General features: G+C 45.5%; 1 protein-coding gene across 8 annotated transcripts in view; it reads right to left on the minus strand.

The window, feature by feature from the left end:
• Positions 1–27,171, minus strand: part of PSD3 (pleckstrin and Sec7 domain containing 3) — a 616,838-nt gene that overhangs the window by 411,841 nt on the left and 177,826 nt on the right. Inside the window, exon 1 of one of the 8 annotated variants that reach the window (XM_055566947.1) lies at positions 22,273–22,412. The exons of the other annotated variants lie outside the window; for them this stretch is intronic. Coding sequence (XP_055422922.1) covers positions 22,273–22,293 — 21 coding nt within the window. The 5' untranslated portion in view covers positions 22,294–22,412. Of the gene's footprint in view, positions 1–22,272; positions 22,413–27,171 lie in introns of those variants that run through there. 8 annotated transcript variants of the gene reach the window in all.

Raw genomic sequence — 27,171 nt, forward strand, 5'->3', positions numbered from 1 at the left:
CAAATCCTAGATCCATAATTTAGCTACCAGGTGCCCTGGGGCAAATTACTACACCTTTCTGGTCTCAGGTTCCCCATCAGTAAAATGGGAGTCATCACAATACATACCTATCTACCTCATAGGGATTTGTGGGAACCAAATGAAAATGGCGATGAAGTATATTCAGGATAGCGCTTTTCACCTTCAAAACTCTTCCTGATGCTGCTGTTATAAGTACTTCTCAGAAGTTATCTGAAGAAGCAAATTATCCTGAATAATTTTGCTTAAACGTATTATCTGAAAGTCTCAACCATTTTTAATTGATGTAGACCTTCACCTCTGTTGTTGTTTAGTCACTAAGTCATGCTGACTCTTTTGTTACTCCATGGACTATGGCCCACCAGGCTCCTCTGTTCGTGGGCTTCCCAGGTGGCATAGCAGTAAAGCATCCTGCTTGCCAATGCAGGGGGCACAAGAGATGTGGGTCTGATCCCTGGATGGGGAAGTTCCCCTGGAGGAGAAAATGGCAACCCACGCCAGTATTCTTGCCTGGAAAATTCCATGGACAGAGGAGCCAGGTGGGCTACAGTCCATGGGGTGTCAAAGAGTCAGACACGACTGACACACAAGTCAGTCAGCAGGTCAGCGTTTGTTGCATATTTATAATTTTCTGTTTTCCATACATCATTTATCTATGCATTTTAGGGTAGATGTTTTTAATTCATAAAAATTCCATCCTAATTTTAATATTTAGCTAGCCACAAATGCTATCGCTATGGCAAACAGTATGCTGATATTCACAGAGAATGATGAAATATAGGTACAAACAAAACCGTACTATTACGTTAGCAGCTGCTCTGCATATTAGCACTGTCCAGGACGGCGCCACATGCCGCCATTTGGCACCTGAAACATGGCAGGTGTGTTATGAATATAAAATACATGTCTGATTTCTAAGACTTAGGATAGAAAGAAGAAGAAAACAGATTATCTCCTCAATATTTGTTGTATTTATTACATATTGAAATGACAATATTTTGGATAACTGGGTTAAATAAAATATATTCTTTAAATTCATTTCACCTGTTTCCTTCTACTTTTTTCAGGTGGCTACTAGAAAAATTTAAATTATACACATAAGAGTCACATTGTATTTCTACTGGGCAGCACTGATATAGATGAGCCTAAGAATATGCCTCATGAAAATTAAATTCAGGACAAGATTTATGATCTAAATTACAGCATAAACTAAATGTAGAACTTAAATAAATTTTCAGTCTATATATAATTAATTTCAAACTCTTCCCCAACTTTCCTCACAAATTACCTTTGATTAGTGACTCTTCATTTCTAGAGCCATCTGAGAAGCTTTTTTTATCAGCATGTGCTGAATTTAAAAGATTTCCTTTATTTTCCATAAGCTGACAAAATCTACTTCTATAACACACTTAGCAACTAACTTTCATCAGGAGAACTAGACGAAGTGTGGAAGTGTCCAGAGCATCAGAGAGCAGACCATGCCTGAACACACTTGCACTGGCAGTTGGGCGCCAGTGCTGGACCCAGGCTCTGGGCCTTTAAAGCACAAAAGCTGATGTTCACAGGCTCAGGAGCAAAGGGCCTCATGGTTTACATCAGACTGGGAGCCTGGCTTTCCACAGATAAAACAAATGACACTTGCCTCATTACTACCTAATTACTAAACACACATCCAGAAGCCAGTAGCCTTTCTGCAGAGATCAATAAAAATGCAAAGCCAGAAGGCAGAAGATACTGAAATGTATTCTGAGAATTCCCACTAGAAAGGAAGAAGAGAACACAAACCTAAGGAAAAAACTTAAGCTCAGACGCAGTGCCTCTGATATTTTTCTACTCAAAATGAGGTGCAGCAGCACCGCAGTCATCACCTGGGAGTTTATCAGAAATGCAGGATCCCAGGCCCCACCCAAACCTCAAGAGTCAAAATCTGTCTTTCGACAGTGTCCATGCTGATCTGCACAGCACACACAGAAGCCAATACCAACCCACACAAGAGCCAGAGACCTTGTCTCCTTAAATTCTTACTGTTTATCGCCCATCTGTGGCCTTGTGGTTGTTATCTGTAAACATAGGGCCATCGTGTGTGCAATGACTATTTTGTTGACTAAATATATTCTTGGAAACCCAGAGGATTTCATACCTGCTTAAAGGATGGGGGGAAACCTGTGTCTGAGATAAAATCAGGAGAGCAGTGAGACATCACTACTCACATATCTGGATGGCCAAAATCCAGAACAGACAACACCAAATGCTGGCGAGGCTATGGAGCAATAGGAACTCTCGTTCACTGCCGATGGGAATGCAGAGCATCACTTTGGAAGACAGTTTGGCAGTTTTCTTACAAAACTGAACACTCTCTAACCAGACAATCCAGCAATCCACACAATGCTCCTTGGTATTTATGTCCACACAAAAACCTACACAAGGATGTTACAGCAGCTTTGTTCATAAATGCCAAAAACCTGGAAACAACCATACTGTCCTGGGTGAATGGACACATCAATTTGGGCACATCAGACAACGGCATATTATTCAAATGAGCACTCAAACCATGAAAAGACATGTGAAGTGAAAGTGAAAGTCGCTCAGTCGTGTCCGACTCTTTGCAGCCCCGTGGACTATACAGTTCATGGAATTCTCCAGGCCAGAATACTGGAGTGGGTCACCATTCCCTTCTCCAGGGGATCTTTCCAACCTAGGGATAGAACCCTGGTCTCCTGCATTGCAGGCGGATTCTTTTCCAGCTGAGCCACAAGGGAAGCCCAAAGGAACCTTAAATGTGTATTACTAAGTGAAAGAAGGCAATCTGAAGAAGGCTATACACTGCATGATTCCAACTAAATAACATTCTGGAAAAGGCCAAACCATGGAGATGGTAAAAAGATCAGTGGTTGCCAGAGGCTGGGGTAAAGGGAGGGATGAAGAGGTAGAACAGAGGGCTTTTTAGGGCAGTGAAAACATTCTACTGTTATGAAGGGTACATGTCATTATACATTTTCCAAACCCAAGAATGCACAGCACCAGGAGTGAACCCGAATGTAAACTGCAGACTGGGGGTGATCATGTGTCAGTGTGGGTTCATCTCTTGTAACGAGTGTGCTGTGGGATGGGGATGCCGGTAGTGAGGAGGCCATGCGTGTGGTGCTGGAAGCATGTGGGGCATCTCCGTGCCTTCCTTTCAGTTTTGCTGTGAACCTAAAACGGATCTTAAAAAAATGAAGTCTAAACAAAAAAGTCAGCAGGTACTGAAGTGTGTGGGCAGAGTGTACCTCAAGCCCATGCTCACTTTGCACAACTAGGAACTCCCTTAGGCTGAAAAAGAAGAACAGACACTATCCATACCAAAAAAAATATATATATATATATTTAAAAAAAGAGAAAAAGGTTTGATTTTTGATGGAGATGGGAAGATAACTTTGTATGTTGAAAATACAGACTATACTAACAAACATTGGTGTTTACAATAGTAAGCCAAATGATTTTAACAATTTTAAATTAAACCAGAGTTAATTTTTGCTCCTTGGAAGAAAAGCTTGCTCCTTGGAAGAATAGCTATGAGCAACCTAGACAGCATATTAAAAAGCAGAGACATTACTTTGCCAACAAAGGCCCGTCTAGCCAAAGCTATGGTTTTTCCAGTAATCATGTATGGATGTAAGTGTTGGACTACAAAGAAAAGAATTGATGCTTTTGAACTGTGGTGTTGGAGGAGACTCTTGAGAGTCCCCTAGACTGCAAGATCAAACCAGTCCATCCTAAAGGAAATCAGTCCTGAATATTCATTGGAAGGACTGATGCTGAAACCCCAAAACTTTGGCCACCTCATGCAAAGAACTGACTCATTGGAAAAGACTCTGATGCTGGGAAGGATTGAGGCAGGAGAAGAAGGGGACGACAGAGGATGAGATGGTTGGATGACATCACTGACTTGATGGACATGAATTTGTGCAAGCTCTGGGAGTTAGTCATGGACAGGGAAACCTGGAGTGCTGCAGTCCATGGAGTCGCAAAAAGTCGGACACGACTGAGCAACTGAACTGACTGATTTTGGATAAGAATTATGCTACTACATGAAAGATCATTCCTTTCTTCCTCTTCACTGTCTTTGCTATCAGCAAACATGCTGCTACTTTCCCCATTTTAAAACCTTTCTTGACCTCATTTTTCCCTTCAGCTGTGTTTAATCACCTTCCCTTTACAAGAATCTTGAAATACTTGTCACAGTTGATGTTTCCATTTCCTACTCCTGTTGTATCCTGATTCCTCACCATCAATTGTAGGTCCCCACAACTCCACCACAAGTGCTCTGTCAAGCTTACCAATGACCTCCCACCACTAAATCCCTAAGTCAATTCTTGACCTCGACTGACACTGTACTTCCCTCTTCAGTATCTGACTCATCCTCCTTGAAACAGTTTCTTCACTTGGCTCCCAAGACATGGCCTTCTCCTAGTTTTCCTCCTATCCCATCAGCAGCTTTTTCTCCTTCTTCTTTACTGGTTCCATCTCATCTCCCCAAGCTCAGTGCAAAAGTGGCCCAGGTTCTTGCTCCTGAACCTCTTTTCTATCTACACTCACTCTCTTATGGGTTTCAACCAATTTCATCCATTTCATACATTCTGAGCTCTCCCAAATGTTTATCTCTAGCCAGACCTCTCCTCTGAAGTCCAGACTAGCATCACTGCTGCCCACTGGGCATCTCCAAAACTGAGCTCCTGATCTTTCCCTCCAAATCAGCTTCTCCCTACCCAAGTTAATCTAACTCCATCCTTCAAGCTGCAGAGGCCAAAACCTTGCTATTCATCACTGACTCCTCTCACTCACATCTCACATCCAGTCAATCAGGAAATCTTTCACACTCTATCTTCAAAACAAATCACACTGGTCCAAGCCATCACCATTGCTCACCTAGACTATTACAACAGTTCTGCCCTTCTCCACTTAGATCTGATCTCATGAGACACGATAGCAGCGCATCCTCTTAAAAGATAAGCCAGGTCCTGTCGCGTCTTTACGTGAAATCCTCCACCAGCTCCTCTGCTCACTCTAACAAGCCAAAGCCCTTGCAACAGCCGACAGGACCGAGGGGCCTTACAGGAATTGATATCTGCTCTCCTCCCTGCCTACTCCACTCCAGCCACTCTAGTTTTGCAAGTTCCCAGAAGGTGGGAAACATGCCTAGGCCTCAAGACTAGCACCTGCTGACCTCTCCTCCCCCAAGACAGTCACATGACTCCCTTCACCTTCTTTTTTTTTTTTTTTTTTTTTTTTTTTTTTCACACCCAAATTTATTTTTATTGTGCATACATAGGAAACATGACCCTATCAAAAGAACAAAAAAGACAAATGAGTCAAGTGTTACAAGAGGAAAAGCATGCACAGATCTACTCCCAGTTCACTCCTAGCCATGGACTCTATGGGACTTCACACACCAGAAGTTGGCTTGGACTGGCTCCAAGCAGTGGGCACTGTCCACCGACAGCATGGGGGAACAGTGGGCAGGAAATATCACTGTAGAAGGAATTTCCACACACACTGACCACTGAGTGGGTTCTCACCAATGTTCAAGGGAAAACAAAGTTTATCTCACACAAGCATGAATATAAAATAGTTGAGTGCTACCTAAATCATCTAGTCTCTTAAGATCATTTGCTATAAAAAAAAAAAAACAAAAAACAAACCCAAAACAGAATTTCATCGTGGACATTTGGGTGCCCATGTAGCTGCACAAACTCCAACTTGGGACGCTTTCTCATCAGAACTGTAAAGGAAGAAACTGGAGCTGAAAATGCCAAAGGAATGGCCTGGAGGAAGAGAAACTTCTGGACCCGTGTAGTTATCCTGGGTTGTAAACAGCAAATGTTGTGCTTTGTTGCTCATTCAAATCAAGGAATTGAGTGTGGGGAGGGACTGAAGTTGGGGACAGGAGTTCAGAGGTCACGCTCAGTGGTCAAAAGCACCGGCAGCAGCATCTATGTTCAGACTATTTCCAGTGTTCATCTGGCTCCAAGAGTACCCCATGGAGTCCCTGGGGAGGCTCCCAGATTCTCCATCCTGACTCCTCACTCCTACTCCAGCAGAGCAAAGACATGGAGACAAGGAATGGGGAATGAAAACACTCAGTATCACTCTAGTGAGATGTCCTGATGCTCAAGTTCAATGACTGACAATCTCTCAAAAGGCTCTAATTACTTCATTTCAAAAATAAGCACCCAACCCCCACCCCCACCCCCGCCCCATTACTATACATACATGTCTCCGCTACGATGCTTTGCCCTTCCTATACATGACCCATCAGGTCTCAATCTGGGTTTAAGTACATGATGGTGGGCGTAACCTACGTAGAGGAGCAGAACTCCAGTCCCCTAACAATCCAGGACTCCCTGTGATGCGAGGGCCAGAGAGGTTTCTGAGCCAGGTTTGCATTTCCAACCACATCTTTATTCTAATTTTGATTAACTCGTGAGTGAAATCTATTCGTTCCTTTTGGAAGAGATCTATTTGCAGTCCTGGGGTTTTGTGTTCCTGTCTTTCTTGGCAAGCTTCTCCTCTGCAGAGCCTGGCATACACCCGCTGAGATCAGGCAGGCAGGGCCAAGGCTTGCCCACCCAGGCTCAAGCCACTGGCTGTGCTCCGCTGGGACACTTCTCTCCAGGGGCCGAGGTGGCTTCCCAGCTGGATGTACCTCTCTGCTTTGAAAGTGTCCATTACAAAACACTGTCAGGCCTGCCTCAGGGGAGGGTGCAGAGATGCCTGGCTGCGATCACAGGCCAGAGAACTACTGACACCCAGGAAAGACTCCGAGTCTGACCTCAGGGCACGACTCCACACCACCTTCCCCAGATGCACTGAAAACAGCTCCATTTTCCTCCCAGGTCAGACCAAGAGCTCATGGAATGCAATGTCCAGTTTGAGGCAGGAGGCAATTTCCCATGAATTTAAATACCTTCCCTTAGTGATTTTCGGGGAACTACAGACATCAACTTGGCCTGATTCTAGAGCCCCATCTTCCTGAGGTACAGCACACCAGTGCTCTCCCAGCCCTGGCGGTACCAAGGGCAGCGCTCTGGTCTTCAGGAAGGGAAGGGGAAGAAGGGGCTCAGAGGCTGCACCCCGTCATCATTTTTGGAAGAGGAAACTGCTGGCTCTGCTGGGCCTGGTTCTAGCCGGCAGCCGGCTGTGTGCGGGGTGCCTGGGCCACGGGCTCCCTCACGTCCCCAGGCACTCACCCGTACTGCCTGGCCTTCTGCCGGGGTCCCCCGCTGCGGGCCTGGGCAGCCAGCTCAGGGGGGCAACCCTCAGGACTGTCCACTCAGCCAGAGCACAGATTACATTGGAAACAGAAGCAACAGAGGAGACATAGGGTGAATTGAAATATTGGTCCTCCAAGGAAAACTTGAGAGGAAGCTGTGCTTTGAAGATATCAAAAAGGAACTTGCCCTCAGTGGCTCATAAGACCTTTCCTGGAAGTGAGCCATGATGGAGCAGGGAGAGCAAGCGACAGCCTCGCCCTGCCTCCCGGCCACGTCACACAGGCAGGCGCTGGCAGCTCCCCCGGCTACTTGGTCTTCACCACCTGCTCATATGGGGGTGGGGGCGTGTTGCAGTAGGAAGGGGGCGGTGGGTAGGCCGTGCTTCCCTGGGATGAGTTGGGCTGGACCTGGAAAGCCATCGCCACGGGATTCCCAGCAGGATTCATCCCTGATCCTCCGGGGTCGGTGTAATGTGGCAGCCCCAGCGGCTGGGCTCCTTTCTCCAATTTATAGATTTTTGGTTGATGGCCAAATGCTCGAGTCCAGCTCCAGCAGCCAGGGATTCAACCTGAAGAGATGGACGGTGTCGGCAATGATATGTAGCCTCTGACTCATAGTACGGGACTACATCTTGATGTAGCCTCTATGGGACTACATCCCTTCACCTTCTTCAGGCCTTCATCCCAAGTCACCACAGGAAGACCATTCTTGACCATCCTACTTAAAAATTCAACTTTGTCCCAATTCCCAACCCCCCTTCCCTGCTTTATTTTTCCCCAAATTACCACACACACACACAGGAGCGTGTGCATGCACACACACATACACACACGATCTGTCTTACCCTGCAAGAATATGAATTTTTGGTTTATTCTGTTGACCACAGTATCCTCAGCAACGAAAATAATGCATGGTACATAGGAAGCACCCAATATTTGTTGAATGAATATGTGAATGAATGACACAACAGTAATACAGAGCTGCATATGATCTAGGATAGTATATCTTGTAGTCTTACAAAAGGGTTTTATTTTAATAGAACACTTTGTATCCATATACATATTCAGATATTGTAGAGAAAAAAAAAAGCTGCCGAGACTTGATAATTAAATTAACCTCCTAGAAAACCCGAATAACTGTAAAGAAACAGTTCTCTAAACCGAGAGATATTCTAAAACACTCTCATATACAAACTCTACCTCTTACTTCACCAGAACACACTGAAAGATGGGTCTCAACGTGTACACCCTTCCTGAAGCAGGTGAAAGTCACCAGACCAATGTAATGGACTTTTATTTAAGTAACAGAGAAACTATGACACAAAGTATAAGGCACTTAATGTTTTAATGATGTATAAAATCTGGGTGTAACCTGTTTTCAGTGAACCTCTGTACTTGGGTATGAGACAGGAAAAAGTTTTGCTGTTATTATATTGTACTTCAGTAATGTGTTAATTGCTCAGTCGTGTCTGACTCTTTGCAACCTCATGAATTGTAGCCTGCCAAGCTCCTCTGTCCATGGGATTTCCCAGGCAGGAATACTGGAGTGGGTTGCCATTTCCTTCTCCAGGGAATCTTCCCGACCCAGGGATCAAACCCATATCTCCCATATTGCAGGCAGACTCTTTACTGTATGAACCACCGAGGAAGCCCATACTTTGATAATGCGTCACTTAATAGATAGATACTGGTGGGTCATATTTTTATAAACCACAGTTTTAAAGTACTTAAAAGTTTCTTCCGGGTAAAAGGAAAAAATTATTTCAAAAAAATTTAGATGCAGAAATAAATTATTCATGAGTTTAGTAAGTCTGTATACAAATAGAAGTGGTATGAAGCCGATAACAGTCAAAAGTGAGTCTAAAACAAATGGAGAGTGTCCTAATTTCTCTCCCTAATCAATTCTCACATCCTCCATCAGGTCTGCCTTTGTTTCTAAACTTACATATACAGCTGAGGCTCTCCCCACCCTGCACTTAGACAACTCTGAGATGCCCAGGCACCTGTAAAACATCCCCGATGAAACCCATCATAACTTGGTGCTCACACTTAGTGACTGAGGCTTTGGCAAGCTCCTGAAATTCTGCTCCCATCACTGAGCTGATGGTTACCAAGAATCAACTGTGTTTGTCTCCAAACTGATTTGGAAGCATATTAAAAAGCAGAGACATTACTTTGCTGACAAAGGTCCATCTAGTCAAAGCTATGGTTTTTCCAGTAGTCATGTATGGATGTGACAGTTAGACCATAAAGAAAGCTGAGCACCAAAGAATTGATGCTTTTGAACTGTGGTGTTGAAGAAGACTGTTGGAGTTGGTGATGGACAAGGAAGCCTGGTGTGCTGCAGGCCATGGGGTCGCAGAGTCAGACACGACTAAGCAACTGAACTGAATTGAGCCAAATTGATTTATGCCAATATCGTGTAATCTAATTAAATAGTATGTAAAGAGAAGGCAATGGCACCCCACTCCAGTACTCTTGCCTGGAAAATCCCATGGATGGAGGAGCCTTGTGGGCTGCAGACCATGGAGTCGCTAAGAGTCAGGCAGGACTGAGCGACTTCACTTTCACTTTTCACTTTCATGCATTGGAGAAGGAAATGGCAACCCACTCCAGTGTTCTTGCCTGGAGAATCCCAGGGACGGGGGAGCCTGGTGGGCTGCCGTCTATGGGGTCGCACAGAGTCGGACATGACTGAAGCGACTTAGCAGCAGCAGCAGCAAAGCAATTATATAAGTTTATAACAAGAAAGAGTTGTTTTCACAAAAGCTAAATTTCTAAAAAGCTTTAGAAATAAGACATTCAATGACCATAAGAGAATTCTACCAAAAAATGGTTTATTTTTAAATAGAGGAATAGGGCTTCCCAGGTGGTGCTAGTGGTAAATAACCAGCCGGCCAATGCAGGAGACATAAAAGACGCTGGCTTGATCCCTGGGTTGGGAGGATCCCCTGGAGAAAGGCATGGCAACCCACTCCAATATTCTTACCTGGAGAATCCCATGGACAGAGGAGCCTGGGAGGCTACAGTCCATAGTGTCACACAGAATTGGACATGACTGAAGCAACTTAGAAGCATGCATACCAAGAAATTATTACTATTATCCTGTTAATCGACCTGTGAACTCTTTTGATATATAATGATATTATAAATTAAAATATTTTCTAACTAATCACAGATATATTTATTTTAGTAGAGTTTCTAAAATATAGACTTTAACTACTCTGAAGCTAACAAGTTCTTTTAAATATATAAATATCTTTATATACAAATAAAATTAAATTAAAATATATAAGTATTTTTAAAGTAAATATATCTTTACTTAAGCTCCAGCTTTAGACTATTATGCTGTGTTTTATTAGATTTCTTTTCCCCAAATAGAACTCATCAATACAGAAGACAGTCAACTGACATATAAGCCACACAAGGAAGGTAGGAAGACATGAGTCAAGAATGAAAAACAAATATGATGAAATCAAAAGAGTGAATAAATCTGGTCCCTGAGACCGTTAATAACCACACCACACAGGCGGAGTCCACACCTTTAATCTACTTCTATCAAACGTGTCTGCCAAAAGGGAAAGACCTGTGTAAGGAAATTCAGTTACACACTGTTCTTATTTTCTGTGCCCTAGGCTGTTATTTACAAGAAACTGTCATAAAAGTCACACCTGGAGCACTAAATGCTGCCCATGAACGCTGTCAGCAAAGTGGGAAAAATTCTATCTACCCAAAGCAGGAGCTGCAACAAGACCACACAGCAAAGCAAACAACGATCAGGTCAGAAACCTGCCAACTCTGGAAATTCTACTCCACCACGTGACCAGGGCCAGTATCAGAGCACCTCTTCTGTCCATACATTCCTGAAAGGTTCTTAGGCTTAGCAATTCAATCGCCTGTGGTGTTTAACTCATTCATTGAACAAACATTTATCGAATGACTACCATGGGCCAAAGCACCATTCAAAGTGCCAGAATTTTCCTCCTGGCTGCCACACTGCGTTATCTACAGGCAATCACAGTATAGGGAACAAGAAAGACCAGTTTTACCATTTAACACCTGTGTGATTTTAAGAACGAAGATAATTCCACCTCGCGCCCAGGTAAGAACACTATAACCTACCATCCAGGTCACATTTATTGTCCACTTACTGCTTTTCCACAGGCTCTAAGCTCTGCTCAAGCATTATTAAGGCCACAGTCTAACCACAACCTGCCTCTCACTTAGTGACCTAGGCATGCGAGTCTCCCCAGCTTTAGAATATTATGCTGTGTTTTATTAGAGTCAGCCCAACCTCACAGATATCAAATCCTTTAGGAGACCCTGACCACCCATGCAAAATAAGCGAAGTGTAAGTAATGATTATGTAAAATTTGATCTAGGGCTTCCCAGGTGGCTCAGTGGTAAAGAATCCGCCTGCCAAGCAAGAGACGCAGGTTCGATCCCTGGGTTGGGAAGATCCCCTGGAGGAGGGCATGGCAGCCTATTCCAGTATTCTTGCCTGGAGAATCCCATGGACAGAGGAGCCTAGCGGACTACAAGCCATGGGGTCACAAAAGAGCTGGACATGAGTTAGCGACTAAACAACAACAAACTTTGATCTATTTTTCTTTCCATGACTTTTTCTCCCCCTGGGTTTTACAGAGATCTGTATGGCTATAGAAGGCTGCTAGGGATTCTGCAGTGGTAAGGAAATGAGAACACATCTTAAAGGGGAGGAAAAGGGGAAGGTGGTGGCAACCCTGTGACTTGAAAGTGTGTGAAGCTAGTTTGAATTTTGATAGTGGAACCATCTCTACTCTGAGAGAGGAAGGGAAGACAACGTGGGTTGCGCTGGATCAAGATCAGTAGTTCTGCAAGCAAAGCAGTCAGACAGGCTGGATCAGCTCTTCCAGAATCACCCTCAGTGAGGGATGTTTGCCACCAGGGACCACACCCGTTGAAGAGTCTAATTAAGTTCTAGGGGCAACCACTAAAAGGCCCTGATTATCACCAGCTTAAATCAGAGTTTCTCAAGTGTCCCGATCTTAATCACCTGGGGTGGTTATGAAAAGGGACGCCTCAGAACTAAGGGACCAGACCTGCAGGCAGCCCTAAGAATCTAAAACCGGGTAACTCTTGTGATAGGCGAGTTTGGGAACCACTATTCAGACCATAAAATGACAGGACCCAAAAAGACCAAGAGCAGTCTTCTAGGCAGACTGTCCTTTTCCTTTCAAGCAATTCTCTAATCCAAGAGGAAAGCACCATTTTCTGCACATAAAAGACTCCAAAGAACCGACTTCCAAAATTTCCTTTCAAGACACATAAAGGTCTCAAATCCTGAGCTTTACTTTTCCCTTAAGTAGCTTAGACAAAAGTTAAATCCATCCCTTTTTCCAACCAGAAGTCCCAAAAGAATGATACTCATTACACAAATCACTTTACAAGTTAGTGTGTTGACGGACTGCAGCAAATACGCAAGGACCTAGAAGTGTGTTAGGCCTACCCAAGCTTAAGATAAAGAACTCACTTCCTTCAAAGGACAGGAACAAGAAAACGAAAAGATAGCCCTCAGAATGGGGGAAGATATTTGCAAAGCATATACCTGACAAGAGACTTGCATCCAGAATATATGAAGAACTTTTTTACAATTTAATAATAAAAAAAGACAAACCAATTTTTTAAAGGGCAAAGGATCAGAATAGACATTTTTTCAAAGAAAGATACACAAATGGCCAAAAAGCATATGAAAAGATGCTCAATTACATTAGGGAAATAAAACATGAGGAAATACCATTTAATACCCACTAAGATGGCTAAAGTCAGAAAGACAGGAAATAACATGTGTGGAGAAAGGGGGATTCTAGGAGTCTGCTGATAGAGATGTAAAGTGGTGCAGCCCTCATGAAAAACAGTTTGGTGGCTCCTCCAAGGGTCAAACACAGAGTCACAATACGACCCAGCAAGTTCACTCCTAGCTACACAGCCCACAGAAATGGAAGCATACATCCCCACAAAAACTTGTATGTGAATGTTCACAGCAACATTATTCCTAAAAGCCAAAGGAGGGGAGGGACCACTATCAGATAAATAAATAAAACATGTTCTGGCTATTCATTTGAATATCACTCAGCAATAAAAAGGAAAGAAGTACTGATACATGCTACAGCACGGCTGAGCACTGAAAAACATTTTGCTAAATGAAAGACGCCAGTCACAAACAGCTACATGTTGTGTGGTTCCGTGCGTGTGATATGTGCACAGGAGGCAGAGCCATACGACAGAAAATAGGACAGTGATCCCTGGGTCAGGGGATGGGGCACCAGTGAGATTACAGGGCAGCAGCTAATGGATCCCAAGTTTGTTCGGGGTGATTACTGTACTCTAAAGTCGACTAAGAGGATGAACGCACAACTCTGTGAAGGTACTGAAAATCAGGGACATAGACTTTAGATGGACGAGTTGTGTGGCATGTGAATTTTATCTCAGTACGATTGCTTTAAAAAGAGAATCCCATTTAACCTCCATGAGCCTCAAATGCATCCTCTGAAAATGGGGATACTACCTAGCTTGCAATATTGTAAAGAATATATAAGATGTAAATTCACATACACAGACACACAAACACACACCCCGCTTCACAGTGTCTGGCAAGTATGTTATTCTTTCTCCTCCTCCTATCCCCACATTTTTGCAGTGTTATGCCTTGATATCACTATGCTTTCCCCACAAGTTAGAAAACTCAAGATAATCATGTATTCCAACAAAAGCCTAACCTTGAGAATCCTCTCGTGAGTTCACACCTGCTGTTATACTCAAGGCTACCTCCCACATGCCTGACCCCGGAGAAACCCCAGTGTCTATAAATGTGGCTATCTACCTCCCAGACTGAAAAGTGTTTGGGGATTAAAAAAAGTAAGGTTTTTTCCCTCTAGTCTATGGTCTGAAACACCTCTACTAACAATGCAGCTTTAAAACTAGGCACACCCCTTGCCATGCTGTACAAGACTCTCTCCTACTCAGCTTTATCCACTTCGAAAATCTACTGGACCTCAAGATAGCTTTGGGGTCTCAGGAAAGGCCTTAGCCACTTGGATATTCAGCACTCCCCACCTGGAGATGGACTGTGATGCTATGCAGGTTCAAGGGGGGCTGGGAGCTATGCAGCTATCCACAGCTTGCAATGAAGAGGTCAACGGCAGTGCTCTCAGGATCTCTGTTACGTTCTCAAACAACTCACAGCCAGCTCTTGAATGTATATAATAGTGAATCTCAGCCAGGTACTCATTTTTCTATTTTATCAAAAACTTTTCCTCCATCTTGCTGAGGCTACCTGTTACACAAAGTATTCTTTTTTTTTTCCCACCTGTTGAATACATTCTTCTTCTCACTTGCAGTGATTCTGTCTTCACGTTCATTTCCATTAAAATCCCATGCCTCTGTATCCTCTCCCTGCTCTGGGACCCATCAGACACGATGGTGTAAACATGTACAGAAGTAGAAGCTTAGCAAAGCCCAGTAGGTAAACATACCATAAGCGACCAGATGGCCGAGTGGGAGATGCCCGCCCAGGCCCACCACTGCCACCACGTAAAGCATTTCTGCTCTACAGCTGCTGCCCCAATACATTAGCCACGAGTCACAGGAGGCTACTTAAGTTCACGGAAATTCAATAAAATTTAAAACTCAGTTCCTAACTCTCACTAGCCAAATTTCAAACGCTCTCGGTGGCGACACGCAGCTACTGACTGCCACATGAGACGGCACGGATATAAACGAATGTAAAGTCGTGTTGAACAATACTGATTTGGAGGCAACTCACTGATTCTAAGACAGGATTCTATGAAAGAGTTCTTAAATACAGTAGTTTCAATATTTACAGGCTGTGAGGTTTGACACTCAGAAATATGACCCTGGTTAACCTCTAAATGTTCTTGGCAGGTTTTCTTAGTGGTCAGTAGACAAGGCTTTTTGGAGCCCAACAAAGAGCTTGGCACATGGTAAGTATCAATACTTAATACCTGCTGCATGAATGCATGACTGAACAGCATATTAATATCTATACTTTGGTTTCTGCCATAATATACTTACAGATGCTCGTGGAAAACAATGGAATTTTCTTTCCTCCATGGAAGACTTTCATGGGGAGAAATAAGCATCAGGAGATGGGGTAAGCAGCTCATGGACCCTTTGGAGTCAATAGAAGTGAAGCTGAGGGACGCCCCGGTGGTCCAGTGGTTAAGACTTGGCCTTCCAATGCAAGAGGTGTGGATTCGATCCCTGGTCAGGGGGCTGAGATCCCACACGCCCCGTGGCCAAAAAGACCAAAACATTAAAAAAAAGAAGAAGAAGCAAAGAAATGAAGCTGAAAAGCATAAACATCTGTCCAAAGGGAACTTTGCTATTCAAGTGAAAAGTTCAGACCCAAGGACACATGTTGCTTCTTCAAACACACACTACTTGTGCCTTTTAGAGGCACGCAGGTCCGGTCGGAGACCATGCTCCAGAAGGTCACACAACCTGCTGTCATTTCCCAATATAATTTTAACAGAAAATAACATAATCACAAAGGCAGCAATCATCCAATTACATTGTCTGTGCCGCTGACTGTTAGGCCCAGATTTCCCCTTCTGTCAGAGTCCTGTGACTCAATCATGCTACTGTGCTTACCAAATAACTTCTTGGAAAGTAAGAGTTGTTGAAAAACGAAATTCAAAACAGCCTGTAAGTTATCATATGCAGAGAAAAGCAGTTCCACTGTTCCTTAACCAATAATCATGGGAAGGCCAAACAAAAGAAACTACAGCTCCGTCTATTTAAACATTTCCACTTTCATTGTTCACAGACTGAAGAGCCATAGGAAGAACCCGCTTCATTTCTATAAGTCGCTTTTTCTCAGCAGAGGTCTGGGAACAGAAGGCAAGAGAATGGGGAAGCAACTGCCACGTGATCTTCTTATGACTGCCCTCGGCTCAGCCCCCCACCGTCCTCCTATTGTTTCAGACCCCTCTCTCAACAACCTAAATCCCAGCTCCCTAGAAGAAAAAAAAACAAGGAAAGCAGACTGATCCTCACACATATAGAAAAGTCTAGGTCACTTCTATCGTGTGACGTAACTGTAAGTCAAAATGGGCAAGCTTTACATTCAGTTTTAAACGGTGAATCTGCTTTATTTGAATTCCAATTAAGTACTTATAACTATATGGAATTCCTTACATAACCCCTCTAGTATCCTTGTAGACACTGCATTTTTGAAGGAAAAATACACAGTTTCCATCTCTTGAGCCAAACAACAATCCCGCTCCCACTATTTAAGCCAATAGACATATAAAATAATGCTTGCTGACAAATTAGTCATCCAATTTCAGATTCCAAGACCCAGAGAATCTAAATATGAGAGCCAAAATCCTGCAACACACAATGCTAACTTTGAGGACATAGAAGCAGAGTGGTGGTTAAGAACACTCGACTGCCAAGTTTAAATCTCAGCTCTGCTGCTTACTTAGCTGTGTTAGTGACTTCTGCAGCCTTCAGACTGGAGGTAATGACAGTACTGGCCACACGGCTGTCGTGGGGACTAGAGGTAACCCCTGGTGAAACAGCACCTAGAGCTCAATAAACTTTAGCTGTGATTCCAACAATGCATCATGCTTGGAAATATCACATAAAATAAGCATTTTCCCAAAAGTCAGGCCATCATTTGAAACTTAAAGGAAAATGCTGCTTCTCAGACAACCTACCTGAAACTACTACGTAAGAAAAAAGCCTTCAGCTCAGGTCAAAGTGTTCATTCTCCCACTTACCCTAACCTCAAAGATAAACTTCCCATAATGTCCATCAACATGTACAAACTATTCTGACTTATCTACTGGTCTGTGACCAGAGAAAAGCGAGTTTCAAACTATTAATAATAGATGGCCGTTCCCAGTTAAATGAGCCAGGAGAAATGAGTGGTCAGCCACGGCCAGGGCCTGGTGCTCCCACGGAGGCAGGGGAGAGAAGCTGGTAACTCCCTTCCTTACATCACAGGTGTCCCCAAAAGAGAAAGCGCCCCGCCGCCTCTGTGTCCTGGAGCGTCAACAAAAATTCTGTCCACTGGCGCCAACAGGGCCCCAGTTAGTTGACCTTCTGGGCACAGTGGAAAACAAGGACTGCAGGGACACGTGCCGTTTTACACAAATAAGAGCAGAAGCAAAGATCCATTATTAGCGCTGGGAGTTAACACCGTATTTTCGAATGAGGCGTGGGAATCCAGTAAATGAGCTTAAGAGTAACTTCACTACACGCTGGAAGTATCTTTCCTCTCCCCTCTCCCCACGACCCCATTCTGCAAAGTGCGACAGCCGATCACATTACTGCTGCAACCACGGCAACCAACACTATTTAAACTGGAGTGTGTGAAAAACGTCTTTGGAAGATGGACAGATAACTCAGAAACACGGAAAGGTACAAAGGGACACACACTCACAAAAAAATTATGCTACTGCTAAAATTCTTTCCAGCAAATCTCTGAAACTGCAAATTCAGTTCAGTTCAGTCGCTCAGTCGTGTCCGACTCTTTGCAACCCCATGAATCGCAGCACGCCAGGCCTCCCTGTCCATCCCCAACTCCCGGAGCTCACTCAGACTCACGTTCATCGAGTTAGTGATGCCATCCAGCCATCTCATCCTCTGTCGTCCCCTCTTCCTCTGCCCCCAATCTCTCCCAGCATCAGTCTTTTCCAATGAGTCAATTCTTCGCATGAGGTGGCCAAAGTACACCTTTAAAGTTTCAGCTTTAGCATCATTCCTTCCAAAGAACACCCAGGGCTGATCTCCTTTAGAATGGACTGGTTGGATCTCCTTGCAGTCCAAGGGACTCTCAAGAGTCTTCTCCAACACCACAGTTCAAAAGTGTCAATTCTTCGGCTCTCAGCTTTCTTCACAGTCCAACTCTCACATCCATACATGACCACTGGAAAAACCATAGCCTTGACTATTGCTATGTTGGCAAAGTAATGTCTCTGCTTTTGAATATGCTATCTAGGTTGGTCATAACTTTCCTTCCAAGGAATAAGCATCTTTTAATTTCATGGCTGCAGTCACCATCTGCAGTGATTTTGGAGCCCCCAAAAAATAAAGTCTGACACTGCTTCCACTGTTCCCCCATCTATTTCCCATGAAGTGATGGGACCAGATGCCATGATCTTCGTTTTCTGAATGTTGAGCTTTAAGCCAACCTTTTCACTCTCCTCTTTCACTTTCATCAAGAGGCTTTTTAGTTCTTCTTCACTTTCTGCCATAAGGGTGGTGTCATCTGCATATCTGAGGTTATTGATATTTCTCCCAGCAATGATAGAATACTGAAAGAGGAACTCCCCAGGTCGGTAGGTGCCCAATATGCTACTGGAGATCAGTGGAGAAATAACTCCAGAAAGAATGAAGGGATGGAGCCAATGCAAAAACAAAACCCAGTTGTGGATGTGACTGGTGATAGAAGCAAGGTCCAATGCTGTGAAGAGCAATATTGCATAGGAACCTGGAATGTTAGGTCCATGAATCAAGGCAAATTGGAAGTGGTCAAACAGGAGATGGCAAGAGCGAATGTCGACATTCTAGGAATCAGCGAACTAAAATGGACTAGAATGGGTGAATTTAACTCAGATGACTATTATATCTACTACTATGGGCAGGAATCCCGTAGAAGAAATGGAGTAGCCATCATGGTCAACAAAAGAGTCCAAAATGCAGTACTTGGATGCAATCTCAAAAATGACAGAATGATCTCTGTTCGTTTCCAAGGCAAACCATTCAATATTATGGTAATCCAAGTCTATGCCCCAACCAGTAATGCTAAAGAAGCTGAAGTTGAACGGTTCTATGAAGACCTACAAGACCTTTTAGAACTAACACCCAAAAAAGATGTCCTTTTCATTATAGGGGACTGGAATGCAAAAGTAGGAAGTCAAGAAACACCTGGAGTAACAGGCAAATTTGGCCTTGGAATACGGAATGAAGCAAGGCAAAGGCTAATAGAGTTTTGCCAAGAGAACACACTGGTTATAGCAAACTGAAACTGCAAAGAACACCACAAAACACACAAGCTGTCCAGGCAGAGACGCCCGGAACAAATGCTTTGCCCATTTCCTCTGGATCGTGCACCACCCGACACTAAGGTTCAGCTGATTTAACTGTGAAAGAACTCCAGAAGAGCTGAGTGGCAGTACTCAACATGGAAACGCCTCCACTTATGGCAAAGGGAAGCCAAGGACCTCTCTGCCTGATCACAACCGCACGGTGCATGTCTGCTAAGTCGCGTCAGTTGTGTCCGACTCTTTGCGATGCTACAGGCTGTAGCCCGCCAGACTGCTCTATCCGTGGGATTCCCCAGGCAAGAATACTGGAGTGGGTTTCCATGACTACACAGGGGGAGTCCTAAATGCTGAGAACCACAGAAGCAGCAGTGACGGGACGTGAGACTGGACCCCAAGGTCTATGAGCCTGAATCCCATGTTCAGGTGGGGGGGCTTTGGTCACCTCCTGATCACTAGATTATTTCTCAGACTGTCTAAACTTCAGTCCTGTCTGAATTCATTTCTAAAAAATTGAGAAGGATCACCATCCATTACTCATCTCCTGCTGCTGCTGCTGCTGCTGCTGCTAAGTCCCTTCAGTCATATCCGACTCTGTGCAACCCCACAGACGGCAGCCCACCAGGCCCCGCCATCCCTGGGATTCTCCAGGCAAGAACACTGGAGTGGGTTGCCATTTCCTTCTCCAATGCATGAAAGTGAAAAGTGAAAGTGAAGTCGCTCAGTCGTGTCCGACTCTTAGCGACCCCATGGACTGCAGCCTACCAGGCTCCTCTGTCCATGGGATTTTCCAGGCAAGAGTACTGGAGTGGGGTGCCATTGCCTTCTCCTAACCTAACCCAAATCCAAAGAAATAATCTTTTCAGAATTGCCAAATGACAACAAAACCTCAGATAAACCTCAAACAAACCAGTCTGGAGGCCAAAGTACATACATATTTTAACATTCACACAGTTTTTGCCTCCGCACTTCTTAACCAAGACTGGGATTAATCCATTACCACACTGGAGTCTTAGTTTATGAATGATGTCAGATGACTCCAGAATGTCCAAGGGGGGGGGGGGGGTGGGGAAATCAACTCTAAAAGGAGTAATGCTTTGGAAGCGTTTTTTTTTAATATAATGCCAGGCTAAATCCCACTCATATTTTCCATCACGGTCAGCAAACAGATAAATATCAAGGTTTTAGAAAGTGAATAGAGCCATTGATGGAAAGTTTCTCTGAATTTTTCTTTTTCAATGAGCTAATTTACTGTCTTATTTTTATTTCCAAATTCCCAAGGTATCTCACTTTTATAAGGGCTGGTATTTAATGAAAAGCAAAATTTAACCTCTTAATACAACGTAGATAACAAAGCATGTATTATTCTTTGGTCATTAATGAAATGAACAGTGTCAACAAAACTTTTTATAATGCCCGCACTCACTCAGATTTGCAAATAAAGCTTCTTACACTTGCATTTTTAAAAACAACATTCAACTGTGGAATTTCGCCTTAAAATATCTCCCCCATTTAATAACCAGGATGAGTGTTGATTCACAGAACTGAGAGATGTTCAGAGGTGAAGCTGAGAGTAAATCACTGAATAAGGAATGCATGTACATGTTTAGGCATGAAACCATAAAATGCTGGGGCTGGAAGGCTCTGAGAAAGCATCTATCTACCCAATCCTCTTATCCTACACAGGAGGAAATTTCAATTCCAGAGGTTAAACGATGTGCCCTAGACAGAGGCTGAAACTCATCATGTCAGTGACAAAATCTACAAGCCAGGTGTCGAAGTAATTTTCACCATACCCACTCTGCTCCATTTAGTACGAAGTGTATATTAATGAAGTATCTCATAAACAGCCTCATAGATTTTTTATATGATTCGTGAGTGGATATAGAAAGATACAGAAGGATAGAGCTTCTAAAAATTGTCTGGGAAGGTGTTCGTTTGTTTTGCTTTACTGTGATTGTGATGTTTCTGTTGAGCATGCTGCGCTTAGTGCTGAGGACGAAATCAACGACTTTTAAAAAGAATATCCCTTGATCTGTGAATACTGTAAGGAAGGATGGTCAAGTATTTCTTGAAAGAAGCCAGAGAACGCATTTGCTCTCCTGCGCGGAGCATCCTTTCGCCCCCACCCGACCCTCCCCTTCAAGGTCCATCCAGAGCTGCCAGCAGAGGCCGTCCAGGCCCTCGGCTCCCAGAACCAAGCCTTCCTCCGCCTTCCTCCTTCACATCTCCGCCCAAGCCTCCCGTCCTAGAAAGCAAACTCCCTGACAGCAGAGAGCCAGTCGCGCTCACCGAGCTACCGGGCTCTGCAAAATCCTTTGCAGATATCCAGGTACAGCTCTTGAATGGAAGCGTGTGCTGCCAGGATCCGTCCCAAGGAGGGGCATTTTCCAGACCTCCTCTTCCCTACACCAGTGCCTGGACCCACTCAGGAGTGAGTCCGGCGTGGAAACCCCCATGTCCGTGGAAGGCGGACCGACAGACAACACATTTACCCTCCAGGCCCCCCGACAGCACTCTAAACCCACGTCCTCCGAGCGGTGCCTGGTTTTTTCACGTCTCGCAGCATCATCTGCCGGAGCTCCGGGCATGAACCCGTGGGCAAAGTTAAAGGCGAGGAAAACCGGAGGGCCGCGACGCCTTCCGAGGCTCGGAACCCGCCCCCGTCCCGCGCCGATCGCGGCTGGGCTCCCTGCAACCCAGGCGAGCCGGAGCGCCCCGCGCTCCGCCGACCGGCTCCTCCCGCTTCCCGCGCCGCCCCGGCCTCGCGGCTGGAGAGCGGGGCTCGGCGTGAAGCCCCCGAGCCGCCACCCCACAAGCGAGCCTCCCGGCCCCTCACAAAGAGGGGCAGAAAGGAAGCCGTTCCCGGGACCCGGGACCCAGTCGCCACGAAGCACAGCCCGCCCGACGGCCGCCGGCCGCCCGCCCGCCCGCCGGATCGAGCCTCACCGCGGCGTCTCTTCCTTCCATCTCCCATCGCCCGCCGAGCCGCCGGAGCCGCGGGCGCCACGGCGAGAGGGCGGGCGACCGGCGCGCTCTTTGTCGCGCTCCGGGGACGCCGGCGAGCGGCGGGCTGCGGGCGAGAAGCGCGCTCCCTGGCGGGGGCTACAGCCCGTCAGCGGCCCGGGGACGGCGGGGGAGGGGCGGGGAAGGGGAGGGGCGGGGCCCTGGATGAGGAGAGGGAGGGGCGAGCGTGGAGGGGCGGGGCCCTCGGGGGGGAGAGGGGGATGGGAGGGAGAGTAGGACGGGGGCGGGGCCCGGAGAAGGGGGAGGGCCGCGGGAGGGGGAGGGGAAGGGGAGGGAGAGAGACGGGAGAGGGGGAGGAGTCCTCAGGGGCAGGGGAGGGGGCGGAGCCCTGGGGGAGGAGAGGGAGGGGAGATAGTGGGGAGGGGGCGTGGCACAGGGGAAGGAACGGGGGGAGGGGGGCGGGGCGGGAGAGAGGGCAGGAGAGGGGGCGGGGCCCCGGGGAGGAGAAGGAGGGGAGATAGTGGGGAAGGGGCGAGCGGGAAGGGGTGGGGTCGACGGTGGGAGGGGCGCGGGAGGTGGGGGCGTGCCCCACAAGGACGCGGGAAGGGGAGGGGCAGGCCGGGGGCGGAGAAGTGCGGGGGTTGGGGTAGGCCCGGGGCCGGCGCGGGGGGGTAGCATGGGAAGGGACTGGGGTGCGGGGAGGGGCAGCCCGGCGGGTGGCGGGAAGGGATGGGGTGCCGGGAGGTGGGCGGTTTTCGGAGAGAAGGGGAGAGAAGAGGGGAAGGGGGAGAAAAGCGGGAGCGGGAAGAGAGGGGGCCGGGCCGGGTCCCGCGCGGCGCTCGCGGTCGCCGGCCTCCAGCGGAAGCCTGCCTGTTGCTTCGCCGTCTCCCTGAGGAAATCGAGCGGCGCTTCCGACGGAGTTTGCAGTCAGGAGGTGCCGTGAGGGGAGCCTCGAAGGGGGCGGTGTCTCGCGCGGTCCGGGGTCTAGCTCCGACGCGCCCCCTTGGGTCGGAGCCGCCGGGCGGCGCCCTCGGGGGTCAGTGTAGGGGGTTGCTCGCCGGCGACCCGCCGACCCTTTCCGAGTCCGGTCCCTCGAAGCGGATCCCGCGCTCCAGCCACGGGCCGTGCAGCCCCGAATGGGAGCCTGCCGGGATATCCCGGCCTAAACTGCGGTTTCCTACCGGAGTGCCTCAGGCCGAGGCCCTTTTCCTCTTCCCCTCGAGCCTTGAGCGGCAGAGACCCGCGCTGGGAAAGGTCCGCTGGGTGCGGACCTAAACCCCTTTGCGAGGTCTGTTACCTGCAAATACCGCGCTCAGCTCCTGAATAAGAACCCCGCCTCCGTGCTCCGTAAGAGTCTTAGGACTTTAAAGTCTGGCTTCTGCGGTGGTAGAAGATGCGCAAAGACAGGGGAATGACTAAGGTGGCCAAGCTGTGAGTGGACATGGAGGATCTTTGGTGGCCTGAGGAGCCCGCCCACCAGGTCAGGGTGCAGGGGGCCCTTGCGTCCCCTACTTTGCCTCGCCCCTTCTTCCACAGCTACCAGTCAGCCAGTGGTACTCACCAGCGGAACCAGAATGAGGGGGTGTATGCATTTTTACAGATCCATTCCAGCGTCTGAAAATGATCTTAGTCCATGCTCCCCTGCCAGGGAAGAAGTTTGATCAGATGTGTAGGTTCCGCCTGTAATGCGGGAGACCTGGGTTCGATCCCTGGGTTGGGAAGATCCCCTGGAGAAGGGAACGGCTATCGACTCCAGTATTCTGGCCTGGAGAATTCCATGGACTGTATAGTCCATGGGGTCGCAAAGAGTTGGACACGACTGAGCGGCTTTCACTTACTTGGGCGTATTTCTCCCTTACGGATCCCCCCTCTTACAGAATGACACAAAGAAGACAGTACCTGTGTGCCTATTCTCAATAAACTCCCACCTTCCTTGAACCTCGAGGTCTGATGATTTTGTTGGCAAACAATCAGATGTAAAACCAAGTAAGAAATGCAGTTGCTACCTGGGGCATGAGCACTGACCTGGTGGCCTTTACCTGGAAAATCAACCAACACTCATAAATGGAAGAAGGTCAGCATTTTGAGCTGAATGTAAAATCATACCAACTATACACAGACATAACTTCATAGAAAAGGCAGAGCAGACATAGATTTGCAGGAATTTACTAGTTAAGGGAACTGGGGATAGACACACATAATCAGAGACTGTTTCCTCGATTATAGAAAGAGGGTGATAATAACATGAAGAATTATTAGCATGACAAGTTATGTAAAGTTCCTGGTCCACGGTAAATGTTAAAGAAAGAGGCATTTCAGGGCATCCCTGGTGGCTCAGTGGTAAATAATCCACCTGCCAATGCAGGAGATGTGGGTTTGACTGATCCAGGAAGAGCCCACGTGCTGCGGAACAACTGAGCCCATGGGCCTCAGCTATTGAGTCTGCGCTCTAAAGCTGAGGAGCCACAACTACTGAGCCCTCGCTCCACAGCTACTGAAGCCCGTTCGCCCTGGGGACTGTGCTCTGCAACGGCAGAAGCCACCATGATGAGAAGCCCGCACACCACGGCTCCACAACTAGAGAAAAGTCCATGCAGCAGTGAAGACCCAGCATAGCCGAAAATAATTAATGAAATTATATTTTAAAAGAGGCATTTCCAAAGTTAAGCAACAGAAACATTGTCATCACAAAGGAAACTTTTTTCCTCCCTGAATCCAACATGTTTTAAGATCTTACTTACAAAGCTGATCACGTCTATTAAATAATCATTCGTTTCTCCCACCTTAAATGATCAAAGACATAATGGTTGAAGATTCTGATCAGCACAAATTAGCCAGTGTTGCCACTTCTGAGTTGATTGGAAATAAAGTATGAATTCCCATTTCCACTACTCTAGCCCCGAGAGATCCCACCCAACTCAAAGTTTCACAGTTGTGCTCAAGTTCATTGTTAGAATACACAAACATCCACCTTGTAAAAGTAGAAGGAGGCACCCAGCCAGGGAGCAGCAGGAAAGAGGCGGGGGCTGCTCTGTCGTTACCCCATGTTGTCTTCCTCCACCAACTCTGCCCATGAGCCCTGCGGTGTATTATGCAAAGAGAAAAGATAACAGGCCAGGCATGAGTTACTGGAGGCCAAAAGAAGAAATGAAAAGGAAATTGAAATTCTCTCATGCATGATTCATGCATACAGTTAATCCCCACTATTTCTGAAGACCAGTTTGAAGTATCAGATTGTATAATATTTTTTCTTTCTTTCTTTTTTCTTGGTACAAGAATGAAGACCTGTTTAGAATGGAAACAAACTTCAATGCAAATTTCTAAAACTTGACAAGTTCCACACACACCACCAAATCCAGAAAAATCACAGATTTTTATTAATTAACTTCCTAAAATACCTTTGCAGTACTTTTCCCCCGTGTGTTTTGGCTGCATACTCTTAATCATTTCTTTGGAATGAATTTTTTTTAGCAGTTTTATTGAGATGTAACTCATACACCTCACCCACCTAAACCGTACAGTTCAATGTCTTTTAGTATATTCACAGAGTTGCACAATCCGTTTTATAAAAATTTTATCACCCCAGAAAGAATGCTATATGCTTAGCAGTCACTGCTCTTTTCTTTTAATCCCCTCAGCCCCACACAACCACTAAGCTTCTTTCTATCTGTATGGACTTGCATCTTTCTGGACCTTTCATGTAAATGGAATCATGCACTACGTGGTCTTTTCGGGAGTGATTTCTTTCACTTAGCCTAACATTTTCAGTGCTCATCCATGATCAGCATATATCAGAACTTCACTCCTTTTGTTGCCACATAATATTTCACCATAAGGCTAGGCCACATTTTACTTACCCATCCATCAGCTGATGAACATTTGTGTTGTTCTACTTTTTGGCTTTCATGAACACTGCTGCTATAAACACTCCTGTGCAAGTTTTTGTATGGATGTTATATTTCTCTTGCGTAGAATTCATAGGTCATATATAACTGTTTAATTTTAGTGCCAAACTGTGCATCACAGTGGCTGCACCATCTCATATTCCCATGTATGAGGGTTCCAAGTTCTCCGCATCCTAAGCCAACACTGATTATTGTCTGTATTTGATTATAGTCATTCTAGTGGGTGTGAAGTAGTAGAATAATCCTATAACAACATTTCCTATGGGTAAAATAAGAATTTTCTCCAGCATAGTTGATCAAACATCGTTGGGGTTTTTTTATTTTACATTTTAAAAGTTCCTGTCTCACATTCATTACTGAAAATAACATGCACGATTTTAGTATGTTGTCAAATTTAAGAAAACATCTCACATTTATTTCATATGTGAACTGTAGGATTTGGGGACATTTCAAGTTTTTTAGGCAATGATTAACATTAAGTGCCCTTAAATCCATTTTTATTAATATTATTGTGTTTTTTCATTTCCTAGATGTCAGTTATTTCATGTCAAAAGAAAATTTTTCATTGTGATCTATGGTTCACTCTTCTTTATTACTTGAATTCTCAAACAATAAGAGTCTTAGAACATGCATTTTTTTTTGTTTTTATTTGAAATATAGAAACAACTCTAACCTCTACAGTATTTTCAAGTAAAAGACATCTTACACATTAATGATATATCAATTGTATACCTATAACGGATATGTTAGGTTGAAGAACATTATCTTGTTTACTGTCAAATTCCTAGTTTCTAGCACTGTGTCTGGTCCATAGTAAAGGCTCAGTGAATAACTTTTGAGTTGAAATTTGCCATTATCCAAGATAGACTATCCAGTTATTTATGTACTATTCAATTACACATACACAACAAATATTCATCTCAAATACACAACCTACAATCATGTTGTCCTTGAATTTTAGTAGCCCAAGGTAAAA

The sequence above is a fragment of the Bubalus kerabau genome, chromosome 2, assembly GCF_029407905.1.
Source record: "Bubalus kerabau isolate K-KA32 ecotype Philippines breed swamp buffalo chromosome 2, PCC_UOA_SB_1v2, whole genome shotgun sequence".
Taxonomy (NCBI): domain Eukaryota; kingdom Metazoa; phylum Chordata; class Mammalia; order Artiodactyla; family Bovidae; genus Bubalus; species Bubalus kerabau.